The sequence below is a fragment of the Accipiter gentilis genome, chromosome 22, assembly GCF_929443795.1.
Source record: "Accipiter gentilis chromosome 22, bAccGen1.1, whole genome shotgun sequence".
NCBI lineage: Eukaryota > Metazoa > Chordata > Aves > Accipitriformes > Accipitridae > Astur > Astur gentilis.
Genome location: NC_064901.1, coordinates 21,963,981 through 21,985,298, shown reverse-complemented (window position 1 = coordinate 21,985,298; position 21,318 = coordinate 21,963,981). Strand labels below are relative to the sequence as shown.

The 21,318-nt window shown below is 46.5% G+C and overlaps 4 protein-coding genes across 27 annotated transcripts in view; 2 read left to right on the top strand and 2 right to left on the bottom strand.

Annotated features, from left to right (window-relative positions):
- Positions 1 to 3,966: 3,966 nt before the first annotated feature.
- On the bottom strand, positions 3,967 to 10,174 carry NDUFS3 (NADH:ubiquinone oxidoreductase core subunit S3). The gene is made up of 7 exons (XM_049825753.1): positions 10,059 to 10,174; positions 9,890 to 9,955; positions 8,847 to 8,944; positions 8,494 to 8,643; positions 6,463 to 6,588; positions 6,060 to 6,179; positions 3,967 to 4,217 (listed from the first exon to the last, which is right to left on the bottom strand). Exons 1-7 carry the CDS (start codon positions 10,108 to 10,110, stop codon positions 4,050 to 4,052), a joined length of 780 nt encoding a protein of 259 aa, XP_049681710.1. The 5' UTR covers positions 10,111 to 10,174; the 3' UTR covers positions 3,967 to 4,049.
- Positions 10,175 to 10,199: 25 nt separating this feature from the next.
- KBTBD4 (kelch repeat and BTB domain containing 4) lies at positions 10,200 to 18,031 on the top strand. Of its 6 annotated transcripts, none has more exons than XM_049825720.1 (4): positions 10,200 to 10,221; positions 12,454 to 13,074; positions 15,609 to 15,715; positions 16,296 to 18,031. In XM_049825720.1, the coding sequence occupies exons 2-4, from the start codon at positions 12,483 to 12,485 to the stop codon at positions 17,154 to 17,156; spliced, it is 1,560 nt and encodes a 519-aa protein (XP_049681677.1). In that variant the 5' UTR covers positions 10,200 to 10,221; positions 12,454 to 12,482; the 3' UTR covers positions 17,157 to 18,031. The 6 variants fall into 6 exon arrangements, with proteins under 6 accessions (XP_049681677.1, XP_049681675.1, XP_049681678.1 ...); XM_049825718.1 differs by lacking the exon at positions 10,200 to 10,221 and adding an exon at positions 10,268 to 10,364; XM_049825721.1 differs by lacking the exon at positions 10,200 to 10,221 and adding an exon at positions 10,461 to 10,482.
- An 84-nt stretch (positions 18,032 to 18,115) lies between these two features.
- PTPMT1 (protein tyrosine phosphatase mitochondrial 1) lies at positions 18,116 to 20,842 on the bottom strand. Its single transcript, XM_049825755.1, has 4 exons — positions 20,571 to 20,842; positions 20,417 to 20,497; positions 19,664 to 19,855; positions 18,116 to 18,379 (listed from the first exon to the last, which is right to left on the bottom strand). Exons 1-4 carry the CDS (start codon positions 20,739 to 20,741, stop codon positions 18,248 to 18,250), a joined length of 576 nt encoding a protein of 191 aa, XP_049681712.1. The 5' UTR covers positions 20,742 to 20,842; the 3' UTR covers positions 18,116 to 18,247.
- A 52-nt stretch (positions 20,843 to 20,894) lies between these two features.
- Positions 20,895 to 21,318, top strand: part of CELF1 (CUGBP Elav-like family member 1) — a 71,745-nt gene continuing 71,321 nt past the window's right edge. For 12 of the 19 annotated variants that reach the window (XR_007509179.1, XR_007509180.1, XR_007509181.1 and 9 more), the window contains exon 1: positions 20,978 to 21,089. The gene's annotated coding sequence lies outside the window, so the exon portion shown is untranslated. Of the gene's footprint in view, positions 21,090 to 21,318 lie in introns of all 19 variants that reach the window. The other 7 variants (XM_049825742.1, XM_049825741.1, XM_049825740.1 and 4 more) reach the window with 5 other exon arrangements.

Here is a 21,318-nt window from a genome sequence, read left to right as displayed (position 1 = left end):
TGAGATTGATGGTTTGTGCCAGAGTCCCTTACAATCCGCAGTGTACGCGTGACTGTCTACAAGTCACTACGCAAAACCCCTTGCACCTCATGGGCCATGAAATGGCCTCCCTTTAGCGTGCAGCACGTGGCACAAGGAGGAATCCAGGATTTCGGCCAACATCTGCAAAGGCCATATATGATTTTGTCAACAGGAAAATTTCCTAGGAACAGCTTGCAGCTCAAGTGCCTAGAGGAGGATGCCCATGTTGGTGGGAGGGAGAAGAAAGGAGGCTCGGAGGTCGTGCTTAGGTGACTGATAGAGTGGCAGACGGGGGACAAGCATCAGTGGCAGATGATGCTTTGAGCTAGGGGGATTTTGTAGAATCGCCTCACTACCTCGCACAGAAAGGCAATTGCAGAATGATAAACGTATCCCTTAGTTGTTCGTAAAGCCGCAGTAGTTAAATGGTGCAGAGAAACAAGCCTGAGTTTCTGACAGCTGCACATAGTCCTCACGTGTACAATTGCAGTGTTAGGTGGTACATCTGCTCCTCCTGAGGGATTTTGTCCTTGCCAGGTATTCGCAGCTGAGCGTGCACAGCCCTGTCCCTCCGCACTCCCCCTGGTCATACCGTCTGCTCTAGGAACAGTTGCAAAATGTCTCGTCAAGCCGGGTTTCTGCAGGGGCACCTTGACTGGTTTCATCTTTTCCACGATGACCTCCTTGAAGCAGGAGGAGGGGAAAGGGGAACAAGATATGAGGGATCAAAAACTTGCAGGAGCTGGTTGGAGCTGGTTAATACAGCACCAGAAGGGCCTCTTTGGCAGGGAGGTTTCTTTGAAATGGGACTGCAGGGAGATAGGCAGAGTCTTCACAAAAGGGAAATTCTGCTTATAGAATTGGAGAAGTCTCTTGCTTCGAACATCTCGCTCAGAACTTGGAGAGACCACAGTCTGGCAGGTGCTGAAGGGAGGAAGATGAGGAGAAGAAGGAGGTTGAGGAAAGAGGGGAAGGAAGAAGGACATACATGGCTCCCAGAGAAGGCGAGGTTTGAGTCATTGGAGGGGAAGAAAGAAGAAAACCTTGAGGGAAGTAAGAGAGAAACACTGACGGTAACCAGAGGGGACCTCCACTGTTATATTGGTATTTTCCAGGTGCGGTGCTGCTAGTCCTTACGCAAATGCTTTCCTTGTCTTTTTCTTTCAGTTTTTGTGAGCAGCATCCGCTGCTTGAAGGAGTAACGGGCTGTGTAACAGTGACGGGGAGGGCCCCATCCCACTGCACCTACTGCACAGAAGGACCCCCTGCCCGGGCCTCACAGAATTGGGAGATGTCATGGGATGCAGTGTGATGGGTGATACGGGGCATGATGTCATCCAGCCTGTCCCTCACGAGTCCCATAAGCTCTGTTCTGCAGGAGTGCAAGGCCCAGCCGAAATCCCCATCTGGATTTTGACTGGAGATCAATTATAAGGGCTATCCAGACTCCGTAGCCGAGATGTGGGTGGATTACCTGATACCGTCAATAGCCACACACTCAGGGAGGAGAGTCTGCTGGCCTGGCTGTAGGAAGAAATGCCAGAGTTCTGGAAAACACCAGCAAAACCTACTCAGCTGGGGAAGCTCCACACGGTGACTGTGAGTCATCACCTAAAGCCGATTTGTCCCCGCAGTACCAGAAAAATCTCTCTTCTGAATAGCGTGTCTGTAAGTCAGCTACATCTGATTTACTTACACCTCATCCAACGTCCTCCTACAGCTGGGAAATCCAACCCCGGCAAACGAGCCTCGTGGAGGCTGGCAGCGTGGACCAGGCAGGGACAGAGGATTTGGAAGACAGCTTTGTGCTTGACCAAGCTGACCACAGCCTTGCCCAGCGTGAAGCAAGTGCCCACCAGCCAGAAGGAATCCAGAACCAGCAGATTCCATAGGCAAGAATGGCCCCTGGAGCTCCGGAGCGGAGGAGGTAGTGTGCCAGCACCGGCGGTACTTTTTGAGGCTGTGTAACCCTCTTTGTGCCCTGGGATAACGCATCTGGGTGAGCAAATCGCACTCGTCATAACCGCCCAGGCTTCTCTAATGAGAAGAGATTTGGGTCCGTTAGCAACTATTCCACATATTAAAGACCTGCTGGAGCCAATGCCTGTCCCCACAGGGCCGGCTACTTTTCCAGTACACACATTCTTCAGCAAACCTTGCACGTTGTCTAACTTGACAGGGCATTGTGTCTAACATTTCTTGATGTTACGTCAATCAAAATCTCCCTCTGCACAAATGTTATGTTTAAATGGCAGTTTTCCTTCTGTTCCTGCCACCATCACTCTTCTGACTTATCGTACTGGGAAATACGAATTTTTTACGATACACAGACCATGAGTCTTGGCATGGTACATCAAGCAACCTGGGACGGGGGAGGGAGAACGCTGTGGGGGGAAATGTGCTTTATAAAGAATTTTCACAGTAACAGAAGTGGTGCCAGGAACTTTTCCGTCTTGTGCAATAGGCATCAGCATGCAAAAAGAGCCACTGCAACAGAAAACAGAACCAGCTGTGGAACACGTTGTAGGAAGAACTAAAAGCACATTTCCTATTTAATTAGCTCAATTGATGGCAGATCCAAAGTGGAGCTAAGAATTGTATAAACCCCCAAACTTCTGCTGATTTCTGTTCCCTTCTCTTTCCTCTTTCCGATTAAGAGCTATAACTTTTAAGGTGAGTAGCAAACGCTACTAATTTTAAATAGAGAACACTGTTCTGAGTCATATCCCAAATACTGCCAGCCAAAGCAGCCTGAAACAAATTAAAAAAAAAAGAAATAAAAATTTAAGAAGCCCTTGCTTACAAGGCTGGGTTGGAAACAAACATGAAACCCGATTCTTACCATACAGTTCAGCTCTTTATTCTTGAAAACAGGTCACATTCTAGCCACAATGAGTACTTGTCCCTTTTTTTTTCTTAATTGATTATTGTCCCATCCCTTCCTCCATCCCATGCTCTAACGTCCCCCAAATGCCTTTTTTAATTAGTGCTTTTACAATTTAAAAGCTTGAGCAGTGATTCAGGGAATCTCTACAAACAGCTTGTGAATTATTTTATGAAATATCTTACACAATACTTTTCAGATCTTAATGAGGTCAGTCAGTTTTCTGATGCATTTTCTGGACTAAGGACAAGGGACATTAATTGATGACTGCTGTAATGTAATCCCATTCAAACAGGTGGTGGGTGGACTGACACTACAGTGTTTTTCCAGCTTTTTTGGAGAGAGATGATATTTTCCACAACAGCAAAGATAGTGGTAATGCTATTATGTCATACAGCTCAAAATAATGGGAATAGTGACCAAAAGGCATAGACTCTTCTCTATGGAACAAAGGAAGGGAGATATTTTTGACTGCAGGAAAAAGCACAATTTGAAGATGCTGGAGAAAGTAAAGACTGCTTGATTGTGAAGAAAAAGCCATCATGAGGGAGTAGCACATGAGAGGTTACCTGCAACTTCTTCTTCTGCCAGGAGAACAGGCACTGACCTAATTCCCAAGAAAAAAAATGCAGATTTCCACAATTGTTTTGGTCTGAATCCAGGTACATCGTGAGTTGTCCTAATAACAACTGTATTAGAACCATTTACAAAAGCTTTGCCTGTTAGCTATATTATTATTATGGTCTTCCCAACATCCATCGTGGAGCTGAGATACTACTGTCCCATTGCTTAAGCTACATAGCTGCTTCAGTACAGTCTCCGAGTGAGCGCTCAGGTTATGATGTATGCCTGCAGAAGCAGTGTATATAAAGCATCGTAGCCACAGGGAATGTTTGGACTCCATTCAATTTGCAAACCAAAAAGACAAATCCAGTGTCTTACAATTCAGAGCAGCAGATAAACATCTACCAGTGGTATTATCAGGATTGTCAAATAGCATCCCTCACCCTGTGCTTTTCATCTACTTTGAAAACAACATTATTCATGTGACCACAACAGGCAAGAATCTCATAGCAATTTTTATTATTATAAATACTATGTTAGAACAGAAAGGATGGTGCCGTGCATCTGCTCCATTCTGCTGCTATTTTGCATCTTCTTTCTTGGCTCCTGCTTCTATTTTCAGGGGTTCTGGAGCTGGACGATAGGCAGGAAATGCCTCCCAAGGACTATTCAGATCAAACTTGCGAAATTCCTGAGATAGCTCCACAGGCTCTGCCACTACCCGTTTCACTTCATCATCATACCGCACCTAGAACAGTGCAAAGGACACAAGCCAGTCATTTTCATACAGTCCCCATAGCATCTCTGCTATTAGCTGTACACAGCAATGACCCAGACCACCCTCTGGTACAGGCAATCCTAGTTCTTACACCACGGATAGACCACAGACCTCTGCCACAGCTTCAGTTCTCCTCATTATTAAACAAAAGCCCTCCAGATGCCACCAAGATCTCCGGACTCCCCAGGAAAACCCTCCTCTTTGCTACCATGTACATACCTCAGGTGTCCTGACTAACCACCCTGAATTAGGAGTGCCCAGCCTACAGTCCACATGAAGCTCACACGGAGTAACACACTTAGTTTGTCATATGACAAAGGAATTTCTCCTGCGTCACCAAAATGAGGTGGCCTGTCCACCTGGCATAGCTGGGGACTAGTCTCCACGAATCTTTATAATACGGCAGTTTGGTTGGTTTTAGTTGTGCTTCTTAGCATAACAGAGCATGGGACAAAAAGACAACCAGGGTGAAGTGTGCGTGAGTACCAGACACTTCTGATTGGCTTGCTTTATCCTCACTGTTACGGTCCAGATCTCCAAACCATAGTTCAGGAGGTGCTGCCTGGTCCTCACTTGTAGGATTTGCTGTTATTTCTGTTTTTCTTAAACCCCTCTGTTGCTTGCAGAACCTCACTGTTTTCTCCTGAGACTCAACTCAGTCTTAGAACTGCACCAAATGTGACTGCTTTTGCAAGGTGGTCATTTGAAACTAGACAGATACCAAAACCACTCATTTCACTTGTGGTTTGACATAGAGAGGTAAATATTTGATAAATGGCAAGAGTCAGTTCAACTAGAGTTTTGTAATATGGGCCTACAAAAACTCAAAAAAGTGGAGTTCCAACTGCCATTAAGATCAGTTCAGTCCCTTATTCAGCTGGGAATCTCCAGTTTTGCAGTGGAATGCTTAATCTTTCAGAAGGCACGATAAAAGCAGAAGCACTTTCTTTGCCAAATGTCTTTGGCACACAGCACGTGAAATTTGCTCAATGCCTCTGACCTTAGGCTGCCTTATCACAGATGATACTTTGTGATGACTTCAAATTTCCATGAAGGAAAACTATACAGCTCCTCTGGAATACAGACATGTGAAACATCCTTAGTGCCTGTTGGACAAAGGATTGTAAAGCAGTTACAGCTCTGTATCTGTCGTGGTTTAAGCCCAGACAGCGACTAGGCACCACACAGCTGCTCACTCACTCCCTGCCCCCCCCCCGCCCCCAGTAGGATGGGGAGGAGCATTGGGGAAAAAGCAAGTAAAACTTGTAGGTTGAGAAAAGAACAATTTAATAACTTAAGTAAAATAAAATGTAATACTACTACTAATAATAATTGTAATGAAAATGAATGTAATAAAATAAAATAATTTAAAAAAAACTAGAAGAAAAGACAAGCAATGCACAATGCAATTGCTCACCACCCGCTGACCACTGACTGATGCCCGAGCAGCGATCCCCCCCTCCTGGCCAATTCCCCCCCGTTTATACATTGAACATGACATTCTATGGTATGGAATATCCCTTTGGCTAGTGCAGGTCAGCTGTCCTGGCCATGGTCCCTCCCAGCTTCCTGTACGCCTGCTTGCTGGCAGAGCATGGGAAACTGAAAAATCCTTAACTTTGGATAAGTGCTACTTAGCAACAACTAAAACATCAGCATGTTATCAACATTATTCTCACAATAAATCCAAAACACACTGTATCAACTACTAAGAAGAAAATTAACTCTATCCCAGCCAAAACCAGGATAGTACTGAAACTCAGATAAGTATTGGAGAGATTTGGTAACTTCAGACACGAGCATGTCTCCTACCTCCACATAACCAGAGAGCGGAAAGTCCTTCCGGAAAGGATGGCCCTCAAACCCATAGTCTGTGAGGATTCGCCTTAGATCAGGGTGGTTGGCAAAGAAGACACCATACATGTCCCAAACCTAAATGAAAGGGAGCCAAGCAAGCTGCATTAGATTAGAACAAAAACCAAAAACCCCTTCATGTATTATGTTCACAAAATTTCAGTTACATGCCTGGCTTTGTGCAGTGCCAGCGAAACTGATGCAGAAACTCATTCAAAAGCAAATCACCCTTTTATCTCCTACTCCGGAAAGGCAGCCAGGGAAACACTTCTTTCTTTCTCAGGGCCCTGGGAATCAGTTTAATCAGGAAAACACAGCTCCTCTCCAAAAAGACCCTGCTCCCAAGTACGCCAGCACTCACCTCTCTCTCATACCAGTTTGCTGCCTTGTGCACAGACACTGCTGAGTCAACAGGTGTCAGCTCATCAGTGTATGTCTTCACACGGATCCGACTGTTGAACCGCAGAGACAGGAGATTGTACACAATCTGAAGCAGAATAAAAGGCGGCATTGGTCTTGCACAGCATTTATGGATCTCTTTGCAGTACAGTACTGGCTAAGCAAAGGCACACAAAGACTATTTCAAACATTCTTCATCAGCAGAATGACATTCAGCACTTCAGAGCTGGGCACTAAAAGACACTATTACAACTGAGGTTCCAATAGCTTATCACTTTGGCCCCTAGAAGTGTAACAAAAATGATGTGATTTAGAAAACATGACCGATGAAGAAGAGCTGAAGTAAAGAGGGATACTAAACCTTAAAAAAAGAAAATACTGAAGGGATGGAGACACTTGACAATAGTCTTTCAAGAGTGTGTCACAAAGAAAATGGCTATCAATTACCCTCAGCATCCAGCGGGAGAAAGCTAAGAAGAAATACACTTAGTTTTCAGCAAAGAAGTTGTATACCAGGGAAAATTTCTAACTCTTCTGGTGATAAAGTACTAATAAGAAGGCTGCTTATGAGGATTACTAGAACCTCCGAGAGGGTGTGGGGTGGGGGATACTTAATACAAGCTGAAAAAAAAAAAACCCAAACCTTTGTAAGAAATTGTGTAGCCTTGTTTGATACTGCCTCTGAGAAGATGGCTGAAAAAGGTGTACTCATGAAGGTCCATATTATTTCTATGAATCTACTACCTTAATTTTTGAAAGGAAAATCCTGAATTAAAAAGTCTTCAACTTCTTCAGAGACTGAAGGCCTTTGAGTTAAAGAAACGCTATAACTCAGAATTTTTGCCTAATCATGAGTTACATCACTAAAAGTCAAAGCTGTTATTAGCAAAGCAAGAACGAGCTGTATTTGAAAACAACAGACATATGATTAGCTAATACAGATAAGGCAAACCTGCCACCCCTCACTTTCTGAGTAGCTGTTGGTAAGTGATTTAATGCCACAAAGGGGGAAAACAAATCAGCTACTACTCATTATCCTTGTTACTTGCTGGGAACTAAAAAATCTACCAATTCACTTCTCTGTCCAATCTGGGCAGACAGTCTTTTGGGCAAAAGGAACACAGACGTCACTTTGTCCATAAGGCTGCCTAAACCATAGTCAGCCTCCTACAGCATGTGAGCCCTAGGTATTTTCTGCCACTGCCTTTTATGGATCTTCCTAAGTTAAACTACAATAATGTCTTTGCAACGATGCTGTGAACAAAGCTTGCTAATGGCAGGTGAGAAGACAATATGCCGAGTGTGTGGTTTCCCCAAAGACGTATCTCTTCTTTTTCTATTTGCAACTGCAATTTTTCTGCAGTTGAAAAGCTATACAGTGTGATATTCAAAAGCATCTGTTGGAACCAAATCTCCACTATTCACTGAAAGTCAGTGAAAGTACAGTGCCCAAAATCTTCTGAGAGCTTTTGGAAAATCTGCCTCATGTCCTGTGTAGTCCTGACATTCAGGGAACGTTTTTAAAACAACTAATTAGTTTTTTGCTTTGGTTTGTTTTTTTTAAAAGAGGAAAATTGTTAAGAAGATTGATGGGATTTAAAGAAAAACGTGGTCAGTTTTGTCAACAGCAGCTGACAGGCTTAAGTGGAAGAAGGAAGACCACAAGTTCACATCTGGCCAGAAAGAAGTCTCTAGATGCTTTTGGTAAAACCAAAACAAAACAACAAAAAAAAGAAAACAAACAAAGAAACAAAAAAGAAAAGGAAGAGAGAGACTTTCAGCAGAGCACAAAAGGAAAGCCAGACTAAGAACCCATGCAGTATCAGTTCTGCTACTGCTTCCATGATCCACAGAGTAAAAAAAACCCAGCATTTCAGAGTGGATTTTCTGTTCACTGTCAGAAAGCAAAAACTGTGGTCAGAGCTGCAACAGCACCCACAGCCACCAGCACTTGTGAAACTCTCCAACTCCTGCACCTATGAGCAGTTCCTACCTCAAAGCGGTACTGCCGAGATGGGACATCAACAGCAGTCAAGTCAGCCAAGGATTTGAACTGAGCATTAGTGTGATCTCGAAGGAAGGTCAGAACTGGAATGATCCCATCTGGATGGATCAAAAGTTCCAGCTCATTGAAACAGGTCACCTGTTGAAAACCGCGGAAAGGGCATGAGTACAAACACCAACAGGACTGAACATTACACTGAATCCAGCAGAGCAATAGCGGTAACTTTCATGTAATTCTGACAATCTTTCTTGCCCAGAACTTCTGAAAACAGCTAACAAGTAGTGTGTTCACGGGGTCCTGTCCCCTCCCCACCTCCGAACAATTTCTCAAAGAGCACCTACCTGTACTTGTTGGATATACTTGGGCAGAATCTCAGCTACGTACTCTCCAAAAGCACAGAGCTGCTTCTGTTCTACTTCATTTTTTGGTCTGACAGTAGCTAAAGAGAAAAATAAAGTTCCCAAGATTATGGCATGGAAAACAGAAAGCTACAGAAAGAAGAGTAGCAACTCACATCCCTGGTTTAAAAATCCCTTTAACCAGTCTAGCTGTCTCTCAGCAGCTCCGGCAGAAGCCAGGCAGCTTCAGGTTCAGGTAACCCGTAAAGTTTATTTATGGTAAATCCGAAGCTAAACACAACATATATGTATAGTGCAACATACAGGATGCTGCAGTAGAGACTAGACTATAGCAACATACATGTGTTGTGATACACAGAACACGGAACTAGAACCATTGATAAGGAAGGAAATTTGTGTCAGCGCTAGACAGAAATTTTTTCACGCACTGTAAACACAGCAGGAGGAACAGATAACGGGAAAGCAAATAACAAGATGAAAAAGAGAGAGGCAGAGATGACAGAACAGTCTGATACTGCTCATAACATTCAGCCTGGGTCTGGAAGGGATCTTTTTTTCCTAGACAAAATAATCCTGGTTTTGTCTGACGTGCCAGCACCTAAGCAACCCCCTCAGAATCAAACCACCCCAGGATCTCCTGTTGCTTTTTTTGTCCTTGTTCCGATTACAAATACTCCTCAAGCTTCAGGGCAACGAAGCCGTTCCCCAGCCAGGCATGACTCTGCACAGAACAAGCGAAGGGGAACCCCGAGGAGCACGCTTATCGCCAGAGCCGCTTTTCCACGCAAAACGCGGGTTTACGCCTTGACGGGCACCAACCGTGTTCCGATACCCCGGCTGAAAACGGTTACATCGCACCGAAACTTCCCAAAGCCACACAAATACCGGGAGCTGACCGGGACACAACCGCACCCCTCAGGTCTCTTCCACTGCCCCCCACAACCGCAAGACCCCCCCCCCCCCCCTCACACACACACAGCCTCAAGACCAGGCCGGCCTCCTCACCGCCGGTCCCGTTCACTTACGGCGAGTCTCCGCAGCGGAGCTCCCCGCCAACCGGGCCTGCGCCGCCGCCGCCGGGCCTGCGCCCGCTGTGGAGAGAAACGGACACGTCTTACCGACCGCTAACCGCCCGGCCCGCGGCCACCGGCTGGCCGAGCCCCGCCGCCTACCCCGGCCCCCGGGCACCCTCACCTCGCAGCGCGGCCCGCGTCAACCACCGACCCGCCGCCGCCGCCGCCAACATCCCCACCGGGACACGGACGGGCAAGGGCACGGACCGGAAGCGGAAAGCGTTGCTGCGCTTCCCCGGGCGGGAGGCGGAAGCGAGCGCGGAGCTTCCCGGGGGCGCTTCCGGGTGGGTGGCCGGAAAGCGGAGGGTGCCTGTCGCAGGGTGAGGGGGAAGCGGAGGAGCTGCTGGGGCACCCCGGGGCGGCGGGAGGAGGAGGAGGAGGAGGAGGCGGAGGCTCCGGGGCGGCGGCATGAAGGGAGGCGCCGCAGGTGGGTGCCGTGTGGGCCGTGCTGCGGGGGGGGACCGGGACCGGGACCGGGACAGCCCCGGGGGCGAGCTGGGAGCCCGGGAGGCAACGAGTTCTGTGGAGATTGTGTCCGCCGTCGGGTACGGGAGTGGGGGGGGTGTTCCTGTCAGGACCCCCCCCCCCCCCCTCGGGCTGAAGCAGCGCTGTGGGGGCGAGGTAACTCTCTGTCGGTTTCAGTAACGGCAGTGCGGCCCCAATGGGGGTCTTTGCTTTCTGGAGAATTAGGTTTTCTTTCTTCCCCCGCCGCCCCCGAAGGGTGAAGTCACTGTCGGTTGTGTATAACGTGGGCTCCCTGGTCCCAGGCGCTGTCATGGCACCCACGGCCCTGTCAGGAGCAAGGAAGGAGGTGTGCCAGGTGTTGGTTACCATCGTCACCTATAGCCTGGCATTCGGTGGGTCATTGGTAATGAAAAACGTGTATGAAGTGTGAGATTTTGCTTTATGGGACACTTTACTGTTCCCGCAGCTCTTTCTTTATAGTGGAGATGCCGTGGATGCAAAGGGGAACGTTGTGTTTACAAAGAAGGACGTGAGATTTGTCGGTATTTCTTTTGTGACTTGGCACCAGTCCTCTGGAAATCGCGCGGGGCAGCCGGGGGCAGCTGGTTCTGCCGTGCCAAGAGGGCAGAGGAGTTCATCCATCCGTGTCCTGGTGCTCTGCGTCATCGCTTTGGTGTTCTGGGCTGCAGCTTCTGAGCACCTTGACTGTGAGGATCAAGAGCTTGAACTGAAGTGGGAGCCAGTTTGCAGGATAGGTTTGTACTTGGTAAAGCTGGAAAAATAGTACCGATGTGTTCTGTGCTAATTGCAGTTCCTCGGACTCTTACAGACTAATGTGTAGGTACTTTTCAGACAGACCAGAACTATTGTAAAATCACAAGAAGGGTATAATTAAGGCAGGCTGTCATCAGGGATGGAACGGACTTGTCTAGCCAAGTAGGGATGTAGACACTACTTCCCGTGAACAGAACTTGAGCAAAGAACTTAGGAGGCCTCCTGTATCAAATAGAGCTATTGTAAGAAAATGCACGTTTGAGCATGGAAGAGTAACTCTGAATCTCTTTGGGAAACATTGTAGTGGAAATCATGTTCAGTATTGACTGAAGAAATCTGTGGTATCAGTCACCATGGCTGATAATTAAGGTGTAAAAATAAGTTTAAAGTGAATGCAGACGGGCATCTATTTGCTCCTAATGCTGTCAAGAGCCATGTTAAAAAAAAAGCTCTTTTCTACAGCAGCCCTTCTCTGATTCAGAAGTTTCCTCAACCCACAAACTGCTTGGAGCTCTGCAGACAATCTCTGGTACCTACTAAGAGGCATTATCTTTTAAATTGAGTTCTCCTTGCTGCTTGGGAAACAGTGACTAACAATATCTAACAGGTTATTTTGCATGCTAAAGGTGTCTGGCACATTAACAAACTGAGTATAACCATCAGTTATCTCATTTGGTTAGCTTGAAGGACTGGTGGTTACGTCTGGCAGACTTCTCGCACATCTTTTTGGTAAAAGCAAGTTCACCTTACTTGATACCACTGCACAGATTCATCATGTTGGTTTTGGATGGTAATTAACTCCTTCTGATGGGTTTTGGAAGGTAATTAACCCCTTCCAATATGAATTGCTGTCTGTGCTCTTTGTTAGTTTGATACCGGAATCCTTTTTCCACCTAGCCCAGCTATGGTGCTGCCACATTCTTTTGGCTTCATGAGTTTCCTAGGGCGGTTGCTGGACTTTCCACTTGAATAACTGTTGCTGCATTTCTTTGTGTCAGTGAAATGAGTGGTGAAAAGATACGCGCATCTCCCAGTTCTGCTGGGATGTGATGCTCACTGTACTGGAAGTTTGGTATATATTATAATTTTAATTATGCCAACTTCTCATTTGTTGTTTGAGATTCTGAAGCTCAAGCAGAAGTTTCTGGCTGCGCTATTTATATTCAGTCTAAAATATGCTGGCCTCTTACCAATGTTTGATTTTTCCCTGTACCCTGAAGTACTGCATAATCTTGTTAGTGGAGAGAGAAGACCATATAATTATTGTAATTTTACAGATTGCTGGAGGTCTGATCTGTGCAGCACCATGGACTCGTCAGAAGAGACTGGAGGCTCCTCTGCAGAAGAAAACTACTTTGTGAACTACACCTTCACTGACCGCTCCCACTCAGGCCGTGTGGCCCAGGGTATTATGAAATTATGCTTGGAGGATGAGCTCTTTGCTGATGTTACAATATCAGTGGAAGGCAAAGAATTCCAGCTACACCGTTTGGTCCTCTCAGCTCAGAGTTGCTTTTTTCGTTCTATGTTCACTTCCAACCTAAAGGAAGCCCACAACCGGGTCATTGAGCTGCAGGACGTTAGCGAGAGTGTCTTTCAGCTCCTTGTGGACTATATTTACCATGGGACTGTAAAGCTGAGGGCAGAGGAGTTGCAGGAAACCTATGAAGTAGCAGACATGTACCAGCTGACTGCCCTTTTTGAAGAGTGCTCCCGTTTTCTGGCCCGTACAGTGCAGGTTAGGAACTGTCTGCAGGTCATGTGGTTGGCAGATCAACACAGTGACATGGAGCTCTACACAGCTGCCAAACACTGTGCAAAGTCACATTTGTCTCAACTGCAAGACACGGAGGAATTCCTACACCTGCCTCTCCGCCTGCTGACAGACATCCTTACAGGTAAGGAGTTCTTGAGACTAGCCAGGTTGTGGATGTAGAAAAAGACTTTCAGAGAGTCTATCGGGGATTGAACAAAATAGATGGAAGAATCCAAGCTTTCATAATCACTGTCTATTCAGAGGCTTAGCTAAGCTAAGCAAAGAAAAACATTCTGGATAACTTAATCAGAAAAAACCCTATTAATTGTTACTGGACATAAAGCATCTGAGCTATAGAAAAGGGACATAGAGGATGCTGGTATTTCCCATTAGTTCCTGGGTCAACAGGTAGAAGTATTACACATTTTTTAAATGTAACTTAGTAACTTTCAACAACTTCTTGTGTTTTTGTTTGCAGTAAAAGTAAAACAAAGAAGCCTTGCCAGAAATGAACATCTTATGAAAGTTTTTTTTTTTTCTTTAGTTCATAATCATTTAACATAGTAATGCAACAACTGAACATTTGTAAAAAGGCTTGAGCACAAGCCATATTTTTGGACTATGTTAAGTGTTTTTAACAATTGTATATAATTGTTAGGATTATTTAGGCTAGGCACTCATCTGACTGAAATAGAGGCATTGTAACATCTTAGGTTGTAAGGTAATTACCCCTCTTAATAGCCTTCCACAGTAATGGATGCAATGACTCAGTGTTGTCAAGAATGTGTCAACACATCAACAACTTAGTCCAACTGCCACCAATCCTTAAAGATTCTCTGCTGCCCTAGCAGGTGCAGCCAGTACTTGAAAACTTCTTCATGATGCTGCAGTCACAATTCCATTTTTGTGCATCATTCCTAGAGGAAGCAAGAACGTAGAAGAAGGTCATACATTCAAATGTGTTGGACCTGGGACGAGAGAGATTGCTTCTTTCTTGCTTTAATTAAATAATTTTGTAAATGAGTAAATAACTATACTTTGTGTGTCATGTGTTTTATATGCTGTTACAACAATAAACCTGCCATGACTGGCTTCTTTGGAATACTGGCAAATCTGTCTGTAAGACTTACAATAGCCTTTAAAGTTGCTGCTATGCATATGAGACTCTTTACAGATATTGCATTTTATTATCTCTATTGCATCTAAAGAAATTCACAGACAAAAACCTATTGAGAATATGTACTGATAGCTCAGAAAGACTATGATAAAATTAGAGTAATTTTGATAACTATCTAGCTATAGCTTTTAAACCAAGTTGTGAGTTCATTAAAAAAACCCCCAAATTCCTAAAATCATGAAATAAAGCTATAGAGGTCAATCGCCCTTAACTTCCTAGGGATATCATGTAGAAACCATAGTTTTAGGACTATGGCCATTAGTGTTTGTGGTCCTATATTAAAATCATTGCTCAATAAAACTTTTTTCTGTGCATCATCTATTTACATATATAGAATCACATTACTCAATATCTATGCTGAAACTTGGCTCATAAAACGGATTAAAATCTGAAATACACTCCTGCTGGTAGGGAAAATCTTTCCCTTTTGCAATTCCTGCATATCTATTTAGTTAATGGAGAATTAAATAGAGGAAGCTATTAGTGGCAAGGATTAAAATTAATTTCATGAAATAGTAATTTATTAAGCTTACCTTTTGTTGCACGCTAGTACCCATTTCAAAATCAAAGTTTTTCCATTCAACCACTACCTGTGATGGATAGCTTATGGAAATCCCTTTTACTAATAAATAGTTTTGAAATACCTGCTTTTGTGCCGCGCTTTTTCTCCTCCCTTCCTTCCAGTACAGAGAAAAATATTGGAATTTGTCTGGTGCCTTTAGCATCACTGAATTCGGGGTTTGTCATGAGAGCAGACTACAGAATCAGGGCACGTTCATAGGGAAGCCTCTCAATGAATACAGGCATAATTGCTGGCTTTCAAACTGGAAGTAAATGCCTAAAATCTAGGAAGTGTACTGATGATGATGATGCAATAGTTTGTGGCATAACCAAAACTTCCGATTACGTCTGGAAACAAATTGAAATCTGATGCAGTCTGTGGAGTGTTTCCTACTGTCACACTGCAAAGGAAAGCTATAGTAGCTCATTGGGGATTTCCAAAAGTTAAGAGGATAGCAGCGACATCAGATGTTCAGCCTTGAGGGTCAGCTGTCTGACAGTGGTCAGAGAAGGAAAATTTCTGCAGATGACTTTTGCTAGACAAGTTTCTAGGACCAGCGAGAAAGAAAGGCAGCTGCTGAGATTCTCAAATGAGAGAATCTTTTTGCCTAAATGCTTAAATAAGAAAATATTTTTCATCGTCACAAAGCATGTAAGTTCTCTTTCCTGCCCTCTTTCTCTTGGACATAGGTTCCTTTGTTGAAACTCATCCAAAGTGCTTAAGATCTGGCAGCTCTGTCTTCTGATATTTATACAAACTAATTGGCTGGCGGTGCTGATCATGCCTGCCAAAATCTATAAACCTCTGTATCTTTTTCCTCTCTAGAAAGTAGGGTTTGTGGTGGGAGTGGGGGGAGGGAGTCACAGGAAAAGGATGTTCCCGAGTACGTACACCTTTGTCTAGATACTACAAATGCCTTTCTGTCTCCAAACCGCAGATGGCGTTCCATGTTCTCAGAATCCAACAGTTGCCATAGAAACCTGGATCAACTTCAACAAGGAGGAGCGAGCGGGCTTTTCAGAGACGCTGCGATCGAGTCTGAAGGTATAAAAAGACCTTCTGTTCCGGGGTTGGTGTAGCACTTGCTGGTTTCACACTTCCCAAGGCAGGGTATTCTGCTCACAGGTGTGCCTTGAAAGTCACAAAACACAAATGCCATTGAAATTCATGGTCCTTGCGTGAGGAATACTTTCATTGTCATAAATAGCAACCCCACTGACAGCTTTTCTAATTTAACCTGAGGCTGCTTTCACTATTGATTGGAGCAATGCCACAAATAACTTATTTCACCAGATGCTCAGTTACCAGAGAGACCATTCGGAAATCTGAGTTTGGCATTCCCCTTACAGTAACTCTACTTCATCAGTGATGTAGCCAGCCCTTACTTCAACTGCAGACTGTTGCAGTGAAGTCTGTTGCTATTTTGCTATGTCAGATATGACCATTATAGTGAAAAGGCTTTGAGGCTCTGAATCCTGAACGCTGCCAGATGGCAGGACTTGGGAAGCAGGTCACACACCTCAGGCCCACAGGTGGGTCCTAAGCCGAAAAATTCAGTCTTAGGCATCACTGATGTTTATGTAAAGAGGTCCAGTTCTGCTGACACACTCCTCTTTTCTTTCAGGTGATTGGAGAAAATGTTCACATCTACCTGATTGGAAAGGAGTCGTCACGTACACATTCACTTGCTGTCTCTCTGCATTGTGCTGATGATGACTCCATAAGCGTGAGTGGCCAGAACAGCCTGTGTCACCAGATCACAGCAGCCTGCAAGCACGGTAGTGACCTATACGTCGTTGGTGGCTCCATTCCACGACGCATGTGGAAATGCAACAATGCAACTATAGACTGGGAATGGTGCGCCCCTCTGCCCCGTGACCGGCTCCAACACACCCTTGTCTCCGTGCCAAGCAAGGATGCAATATATTCACTGGGGGGGAAAACTCTACAGGACACTCTCTCTAATGCTGTCATATATTACAGAGTACGAGACAATGTCTGGACAGAGACCAGCCAGTTGGAAGTGGCAGTCTCTGGAGCTGCAGGTGTAAACCTTAATGGTGTCATTTACCTGCTGGGTGGGGAGGAAAATGACTTGGACTTCTTCACCAAGCCCTCTCGGCTAATTCAGTGCTATGATACCAACACAGAGAAATGCCACGTGAAGCCATACGTACTGCCTTTTGCAGGCCGCATGCATGCTGCTGTACACAAGGATGTGGTGTTCATTGTAGCCGAGGGGGATTCACTGCTATGCTATAATCCCCTACTGGATAGCTTCACCCGGCTATGCCTGCCAGATGCTTGGAGCTCGGTACCATCCCTCTGGAAAATTGCCAGCTGCAATGGCAGCATCTATGTCTTTCGTGATCGCTATAAAAAGGGTGATGCAAATACTTTTAAACTTAACCCAGCCACCTCTGTTGTAACAGTCACAAGTGGCATCAAAGTGCTGCTCACTAACCTGCAGTTTGTCCTAGCCTAAGCGGGAAAAACAGGCCATGATAGAAAGGGCAGCAACGGTGTTCCGCTGTGCAGCTCAGAGGCACCCACCACCCTCAGCACCAGTCCCAATTACTACGAGATCACAACATCCAATAAAGACCCCATCCTCTATACCTGTGCAGAGGAAGTACAGGCTATCTGGCTATGGGCCTATTCTTTTACATAGCACTATTAAAGTTGAACTGCTGCATCTTAGATTTCAGATGGACTAAATGGTATTACTTTGATCCCTTGATGATAAGCTGCTTGCATTTGAGGCCCAAACTGCAGCAAATGGCTTTTTTAGCCTGGAACCAATCCGCCGGTAACAAATCCTATGGCATACGGACAACATCTTCCTTGGCCCAGACTGCTAGTTTTAACTGCCTGGGAGACCGTGTTGCTGCCATGTCAGTCACAGAGTTAGATGTGCACTGTTTCCTCCAGGGATGTCCCCATTTAAACATTCCTGTGTCCCTACTGCAGAAAGGACTGGCAGAATTATTTACAGCAGACAGATTCCAGAGCTGACCCCAGGACCTTTAGTAAGTTGCATTATTCAGCACTTCTCCTAGAGGAGTGGTAACAAACTGGGAACTTGCTTACTGCTCTGTCATCACCTAGCATAAAGAGAGATATTGTTTTTACGAGCATTGGCTTCCTTTACTGTACAAGGAATCCCCACCTGTAATCATAACATAGTGTTGGTGAAAGACAGAATTAAGACCACTTCCTCCTACCCCTTTCTGTTGACACTGTAACCCTTTGGGTAAGAATCTTAATAAAGTCTCTGCTGAGACAAAGTTTTATTTTCCTTTGCTATGAATATTACAGAACTTCCTGTGGATTGCAGTTCGGCAAGCACTGATACTGTGTGTGGGAGAGAACTGTGGGGTGCCAAGAGAACTAAGATATTAGCCATAAGGAAAGCAAGCTGTAATGAAACAGCCCAACCTCCCCTTTACTGTAATTTATGTAAAAACTTCTTTATTGATGGTCAGGAAGTACAATGCTAAAGTCTCTGTTAGATCATTAAAATGTAAGGTTTTTTTACAGCAGCCGAGACAGAGATTTTGATAGTTCTTATTGACACTATGCAGCTGTCCCAGCGGTCACGTTCCTGTGAAATGCCTCCAGGACCTGGACTTGCTTGTGCCGAACGATGATGTGGGGACGGATCTTGGCAATAGCCTCTATTGCTTCCTGAGGGCTCCAGTGATGTAGCTGAAAAGGCAGAAACCCTGCAAGTGAAAATGTATTCCATCCCTGCACCAGTTAGTGGAGCCTTCCTGGAGGCTACAGGCAACATTAGAGTTGTTAGAAAACTTGCTGCTTTGCTCCTTCTGTTTACTTCATGTTCTTCAGAGGGGCCTGAATGTCAATGCAACTTCATGAAAGGAGTCCCTCGAAGAGGGATGGCTGCTGCCTAGGACCTCCATTTTCTGGCTCACTCATGCTTCCATGATGTTGTGAATAGTTTCCTGTCCTAGTCCCACCAGACCAGAGCAAAAGTGCAGCTTGCTTTTTTAAATTTTTTTAAAACTTTACTAGTACTCCCATCGCACTACAGCACTTGGTGAGAAAATTTTCCCTTCAGTACTACGGGGAAGTTTTCCAGGGAGCACTTAGTAACACTGACAGAAGAATCCACCAGTGGGATTTTGTTCTTAGTGCTGGCTTACCCAGTTGGGTCTGTAGAAGAACTCAGAAAACCAAAGTCACTTCTCTTGATCCTGAATTATATTTATTGAAAAGCTTAGAACAGGTCGCCATTTCAGTTAGCCAAGGAGAAAAATATGAACAACAAAAATGGGTGTTTATCTGCTCAGTGAACCTACCCTCACAAGTGACTTGTTATTCCCATCTCAATCTGTTCCTCCATAGAAAGAGTTAGGAACAGCAGAATCATTCAAAACCTGTTGAGAACTTACTATATTAAAGGCCCGGAAAACTGAGCAGCTTCGGGAATTCTGACTGATATGTCAGAACCAGCAGCAGATCCTACCAGACCATGGGTTTCAAGGCTTTTTTGCAACAACAGTTTCTCTTTCCCATAAGATAGAACATCTTTGCCGGTGCCTGTGCTAGTAACTGACCTGGCAGAGGCAGACTGTACAGATGAATGAAAAGAATACTTACAGTGGCAGTTATATTGCAGCTTCACAACTACCTCACTGCCGGGGATCATTATCCTGACAGTATCATGAGCGCAGATGAATAAGGTGTGCAAAGATAAACTAGATTATCAAAGAAAGCTTAGACCGCAGTTCAGCAACCATTTAAGTTTCACTTGTTCATTTACCCTGCATTTGCCACATTCTGCAAACAGCAATGTAAGTTTGGGGCCCAGCTACCTACCTCTCTCAAAACGGGTCTCCTGTCCAAACTCTGTAAAATCATGGAATATTACATGCTCAGGCTTCTTGAGCAAAAGCATATTCTAAAGGTTGGCTGTATTTGCCCAGACTGTATGAAAACAAACCCTACTTAGCATAGAATCCTTCTTACGTGAATTAAATATGCTGCCACCATGGTGGCACTGCGGGAGCGTCCTGCCTTGCAGTGCACATAGACACTGTTACCGTAGGCTCGGTGTTTCAGTATGAATTCAACACCCTTGTGGAGGTTTTCCAAGGTGGGGACTCCGGTTAGATCCACAGTGCTGAGACGCAGTTGCTCCACTCCCATTGCCTCCCATTCCTGAAACAGACATTGCAAATTCGGTCAGTTAACTTTCTGGTGTTTTGTTTGTTGGGTTTGGGTTTTGGGTTTTTTTCAGAAAGAAAACCCAGAACCTGTTGAGACAGTTGGGAAATTCAGCAGGGTCGTAAGCAGACTTTGAATGTCAATCCTTTAAATCAGATGTAGGAAAACTTTAGTGCTGGCTATCAGAAAGGAGAAGTTAAAGGGAACTGAAAAGAAGTGGTTCAGCTGAAGGAGGGGAGGGTAGCTGGGGTCCGCTCCCGAAACAGAAGGCACTCTTGTATTTTTGCATAGTGATGTACGTGGATTTAATGCTCCCCGTCCCCCCCTCCGCCACTGTAGCTGTAACACTTCACTTGCACCCTCACGTTTTACTGGCTTGTCGCATTAGTTTTAGAAGTCGGCTTAGCTACGAAGAAGCCAAATCTCCGCTGCCACAGGGCTTGGCGGTCGCTGCCGGCATCACGGCTAAAGCCTCACCTGCACCGGGACAGGCGGAGCGACAAGAGACCCTTACCGGGACGGGACGGGGGGCACCGGCAAGCCCCCCCGGCTCACCTGGGCGGAGCAACAGAGAAAGCGGGTCTCGTACTCCTCGTTGAGGGTCACCACGGCGCGTACGTTCTCCTCCGCCACCAGCTGCGGGCACAGCCACCGGTCAGACACGGCCGGGCCGCCCTCGCCTCACCTCGCCTCGCCCCACCCGCCTTACCCGACGGCTGCGTCCCCTCAGCGGCAGAGCCCCCAGCAGCACGGAACCGTCGATACGGTGGAACCAGGGCCGACGGGACCCGGGTAGCCGCGCCCGGGCCACCGTGTACAGCAGCGTCGGGTAGAAGAGGAGCCGCGCCGCCCCGGCGCCCAACGCCTCCGCCACCCCCATCACGGGCAACGCCGCGCCGGCCGAGGGGCGGGGGAGCGCCGCGGACCAGCACACTTAGCGTGAGGAGAAGGGGGAACCTTGGCGCGGGTTGGTGGCAGGAACGGAGGGGGCCGGGCGGGGCGGGCGGCTCCCACCCCTCCACCTCGGACCCGCCGTGGTTTCTCCCGGAAGCGCCGCCATCTTGCGGAGCCGGTCTGAAGCAGCGCAGGGAGCCGAGCGGGACGCGGGTGGATTCCCGGGGGCAGGTGAGGGCGGCGGCCGCCAGGAGGAGCTCGGGCCGGGCAGGACAGGACAGGGACGGCGCGGAGCGGAGCCGAGCCCGCAGGGAGCGAGATCCGCCTCGCGCAGGTAACGGCTCTCCTCCGCCTTCTCCCCCCTCCTTCCCCCCCCGCCGTTCCCCCCGGCTCCCGCCGTCAGGCCACTCGTTCCGGGCCGCGGCCGCCCGCCCGCCCGCCTGCTTCTTCCCCCTCACGGCGCGGAGGGGCCGAGGCCCGCGGGGAAGCCGCCGCCCTGTGTCCGCCACCACAGGGGCGGTGGCTGCCCCGCCGGGAACACCCCCCCCCCCCCCCACTCCCTC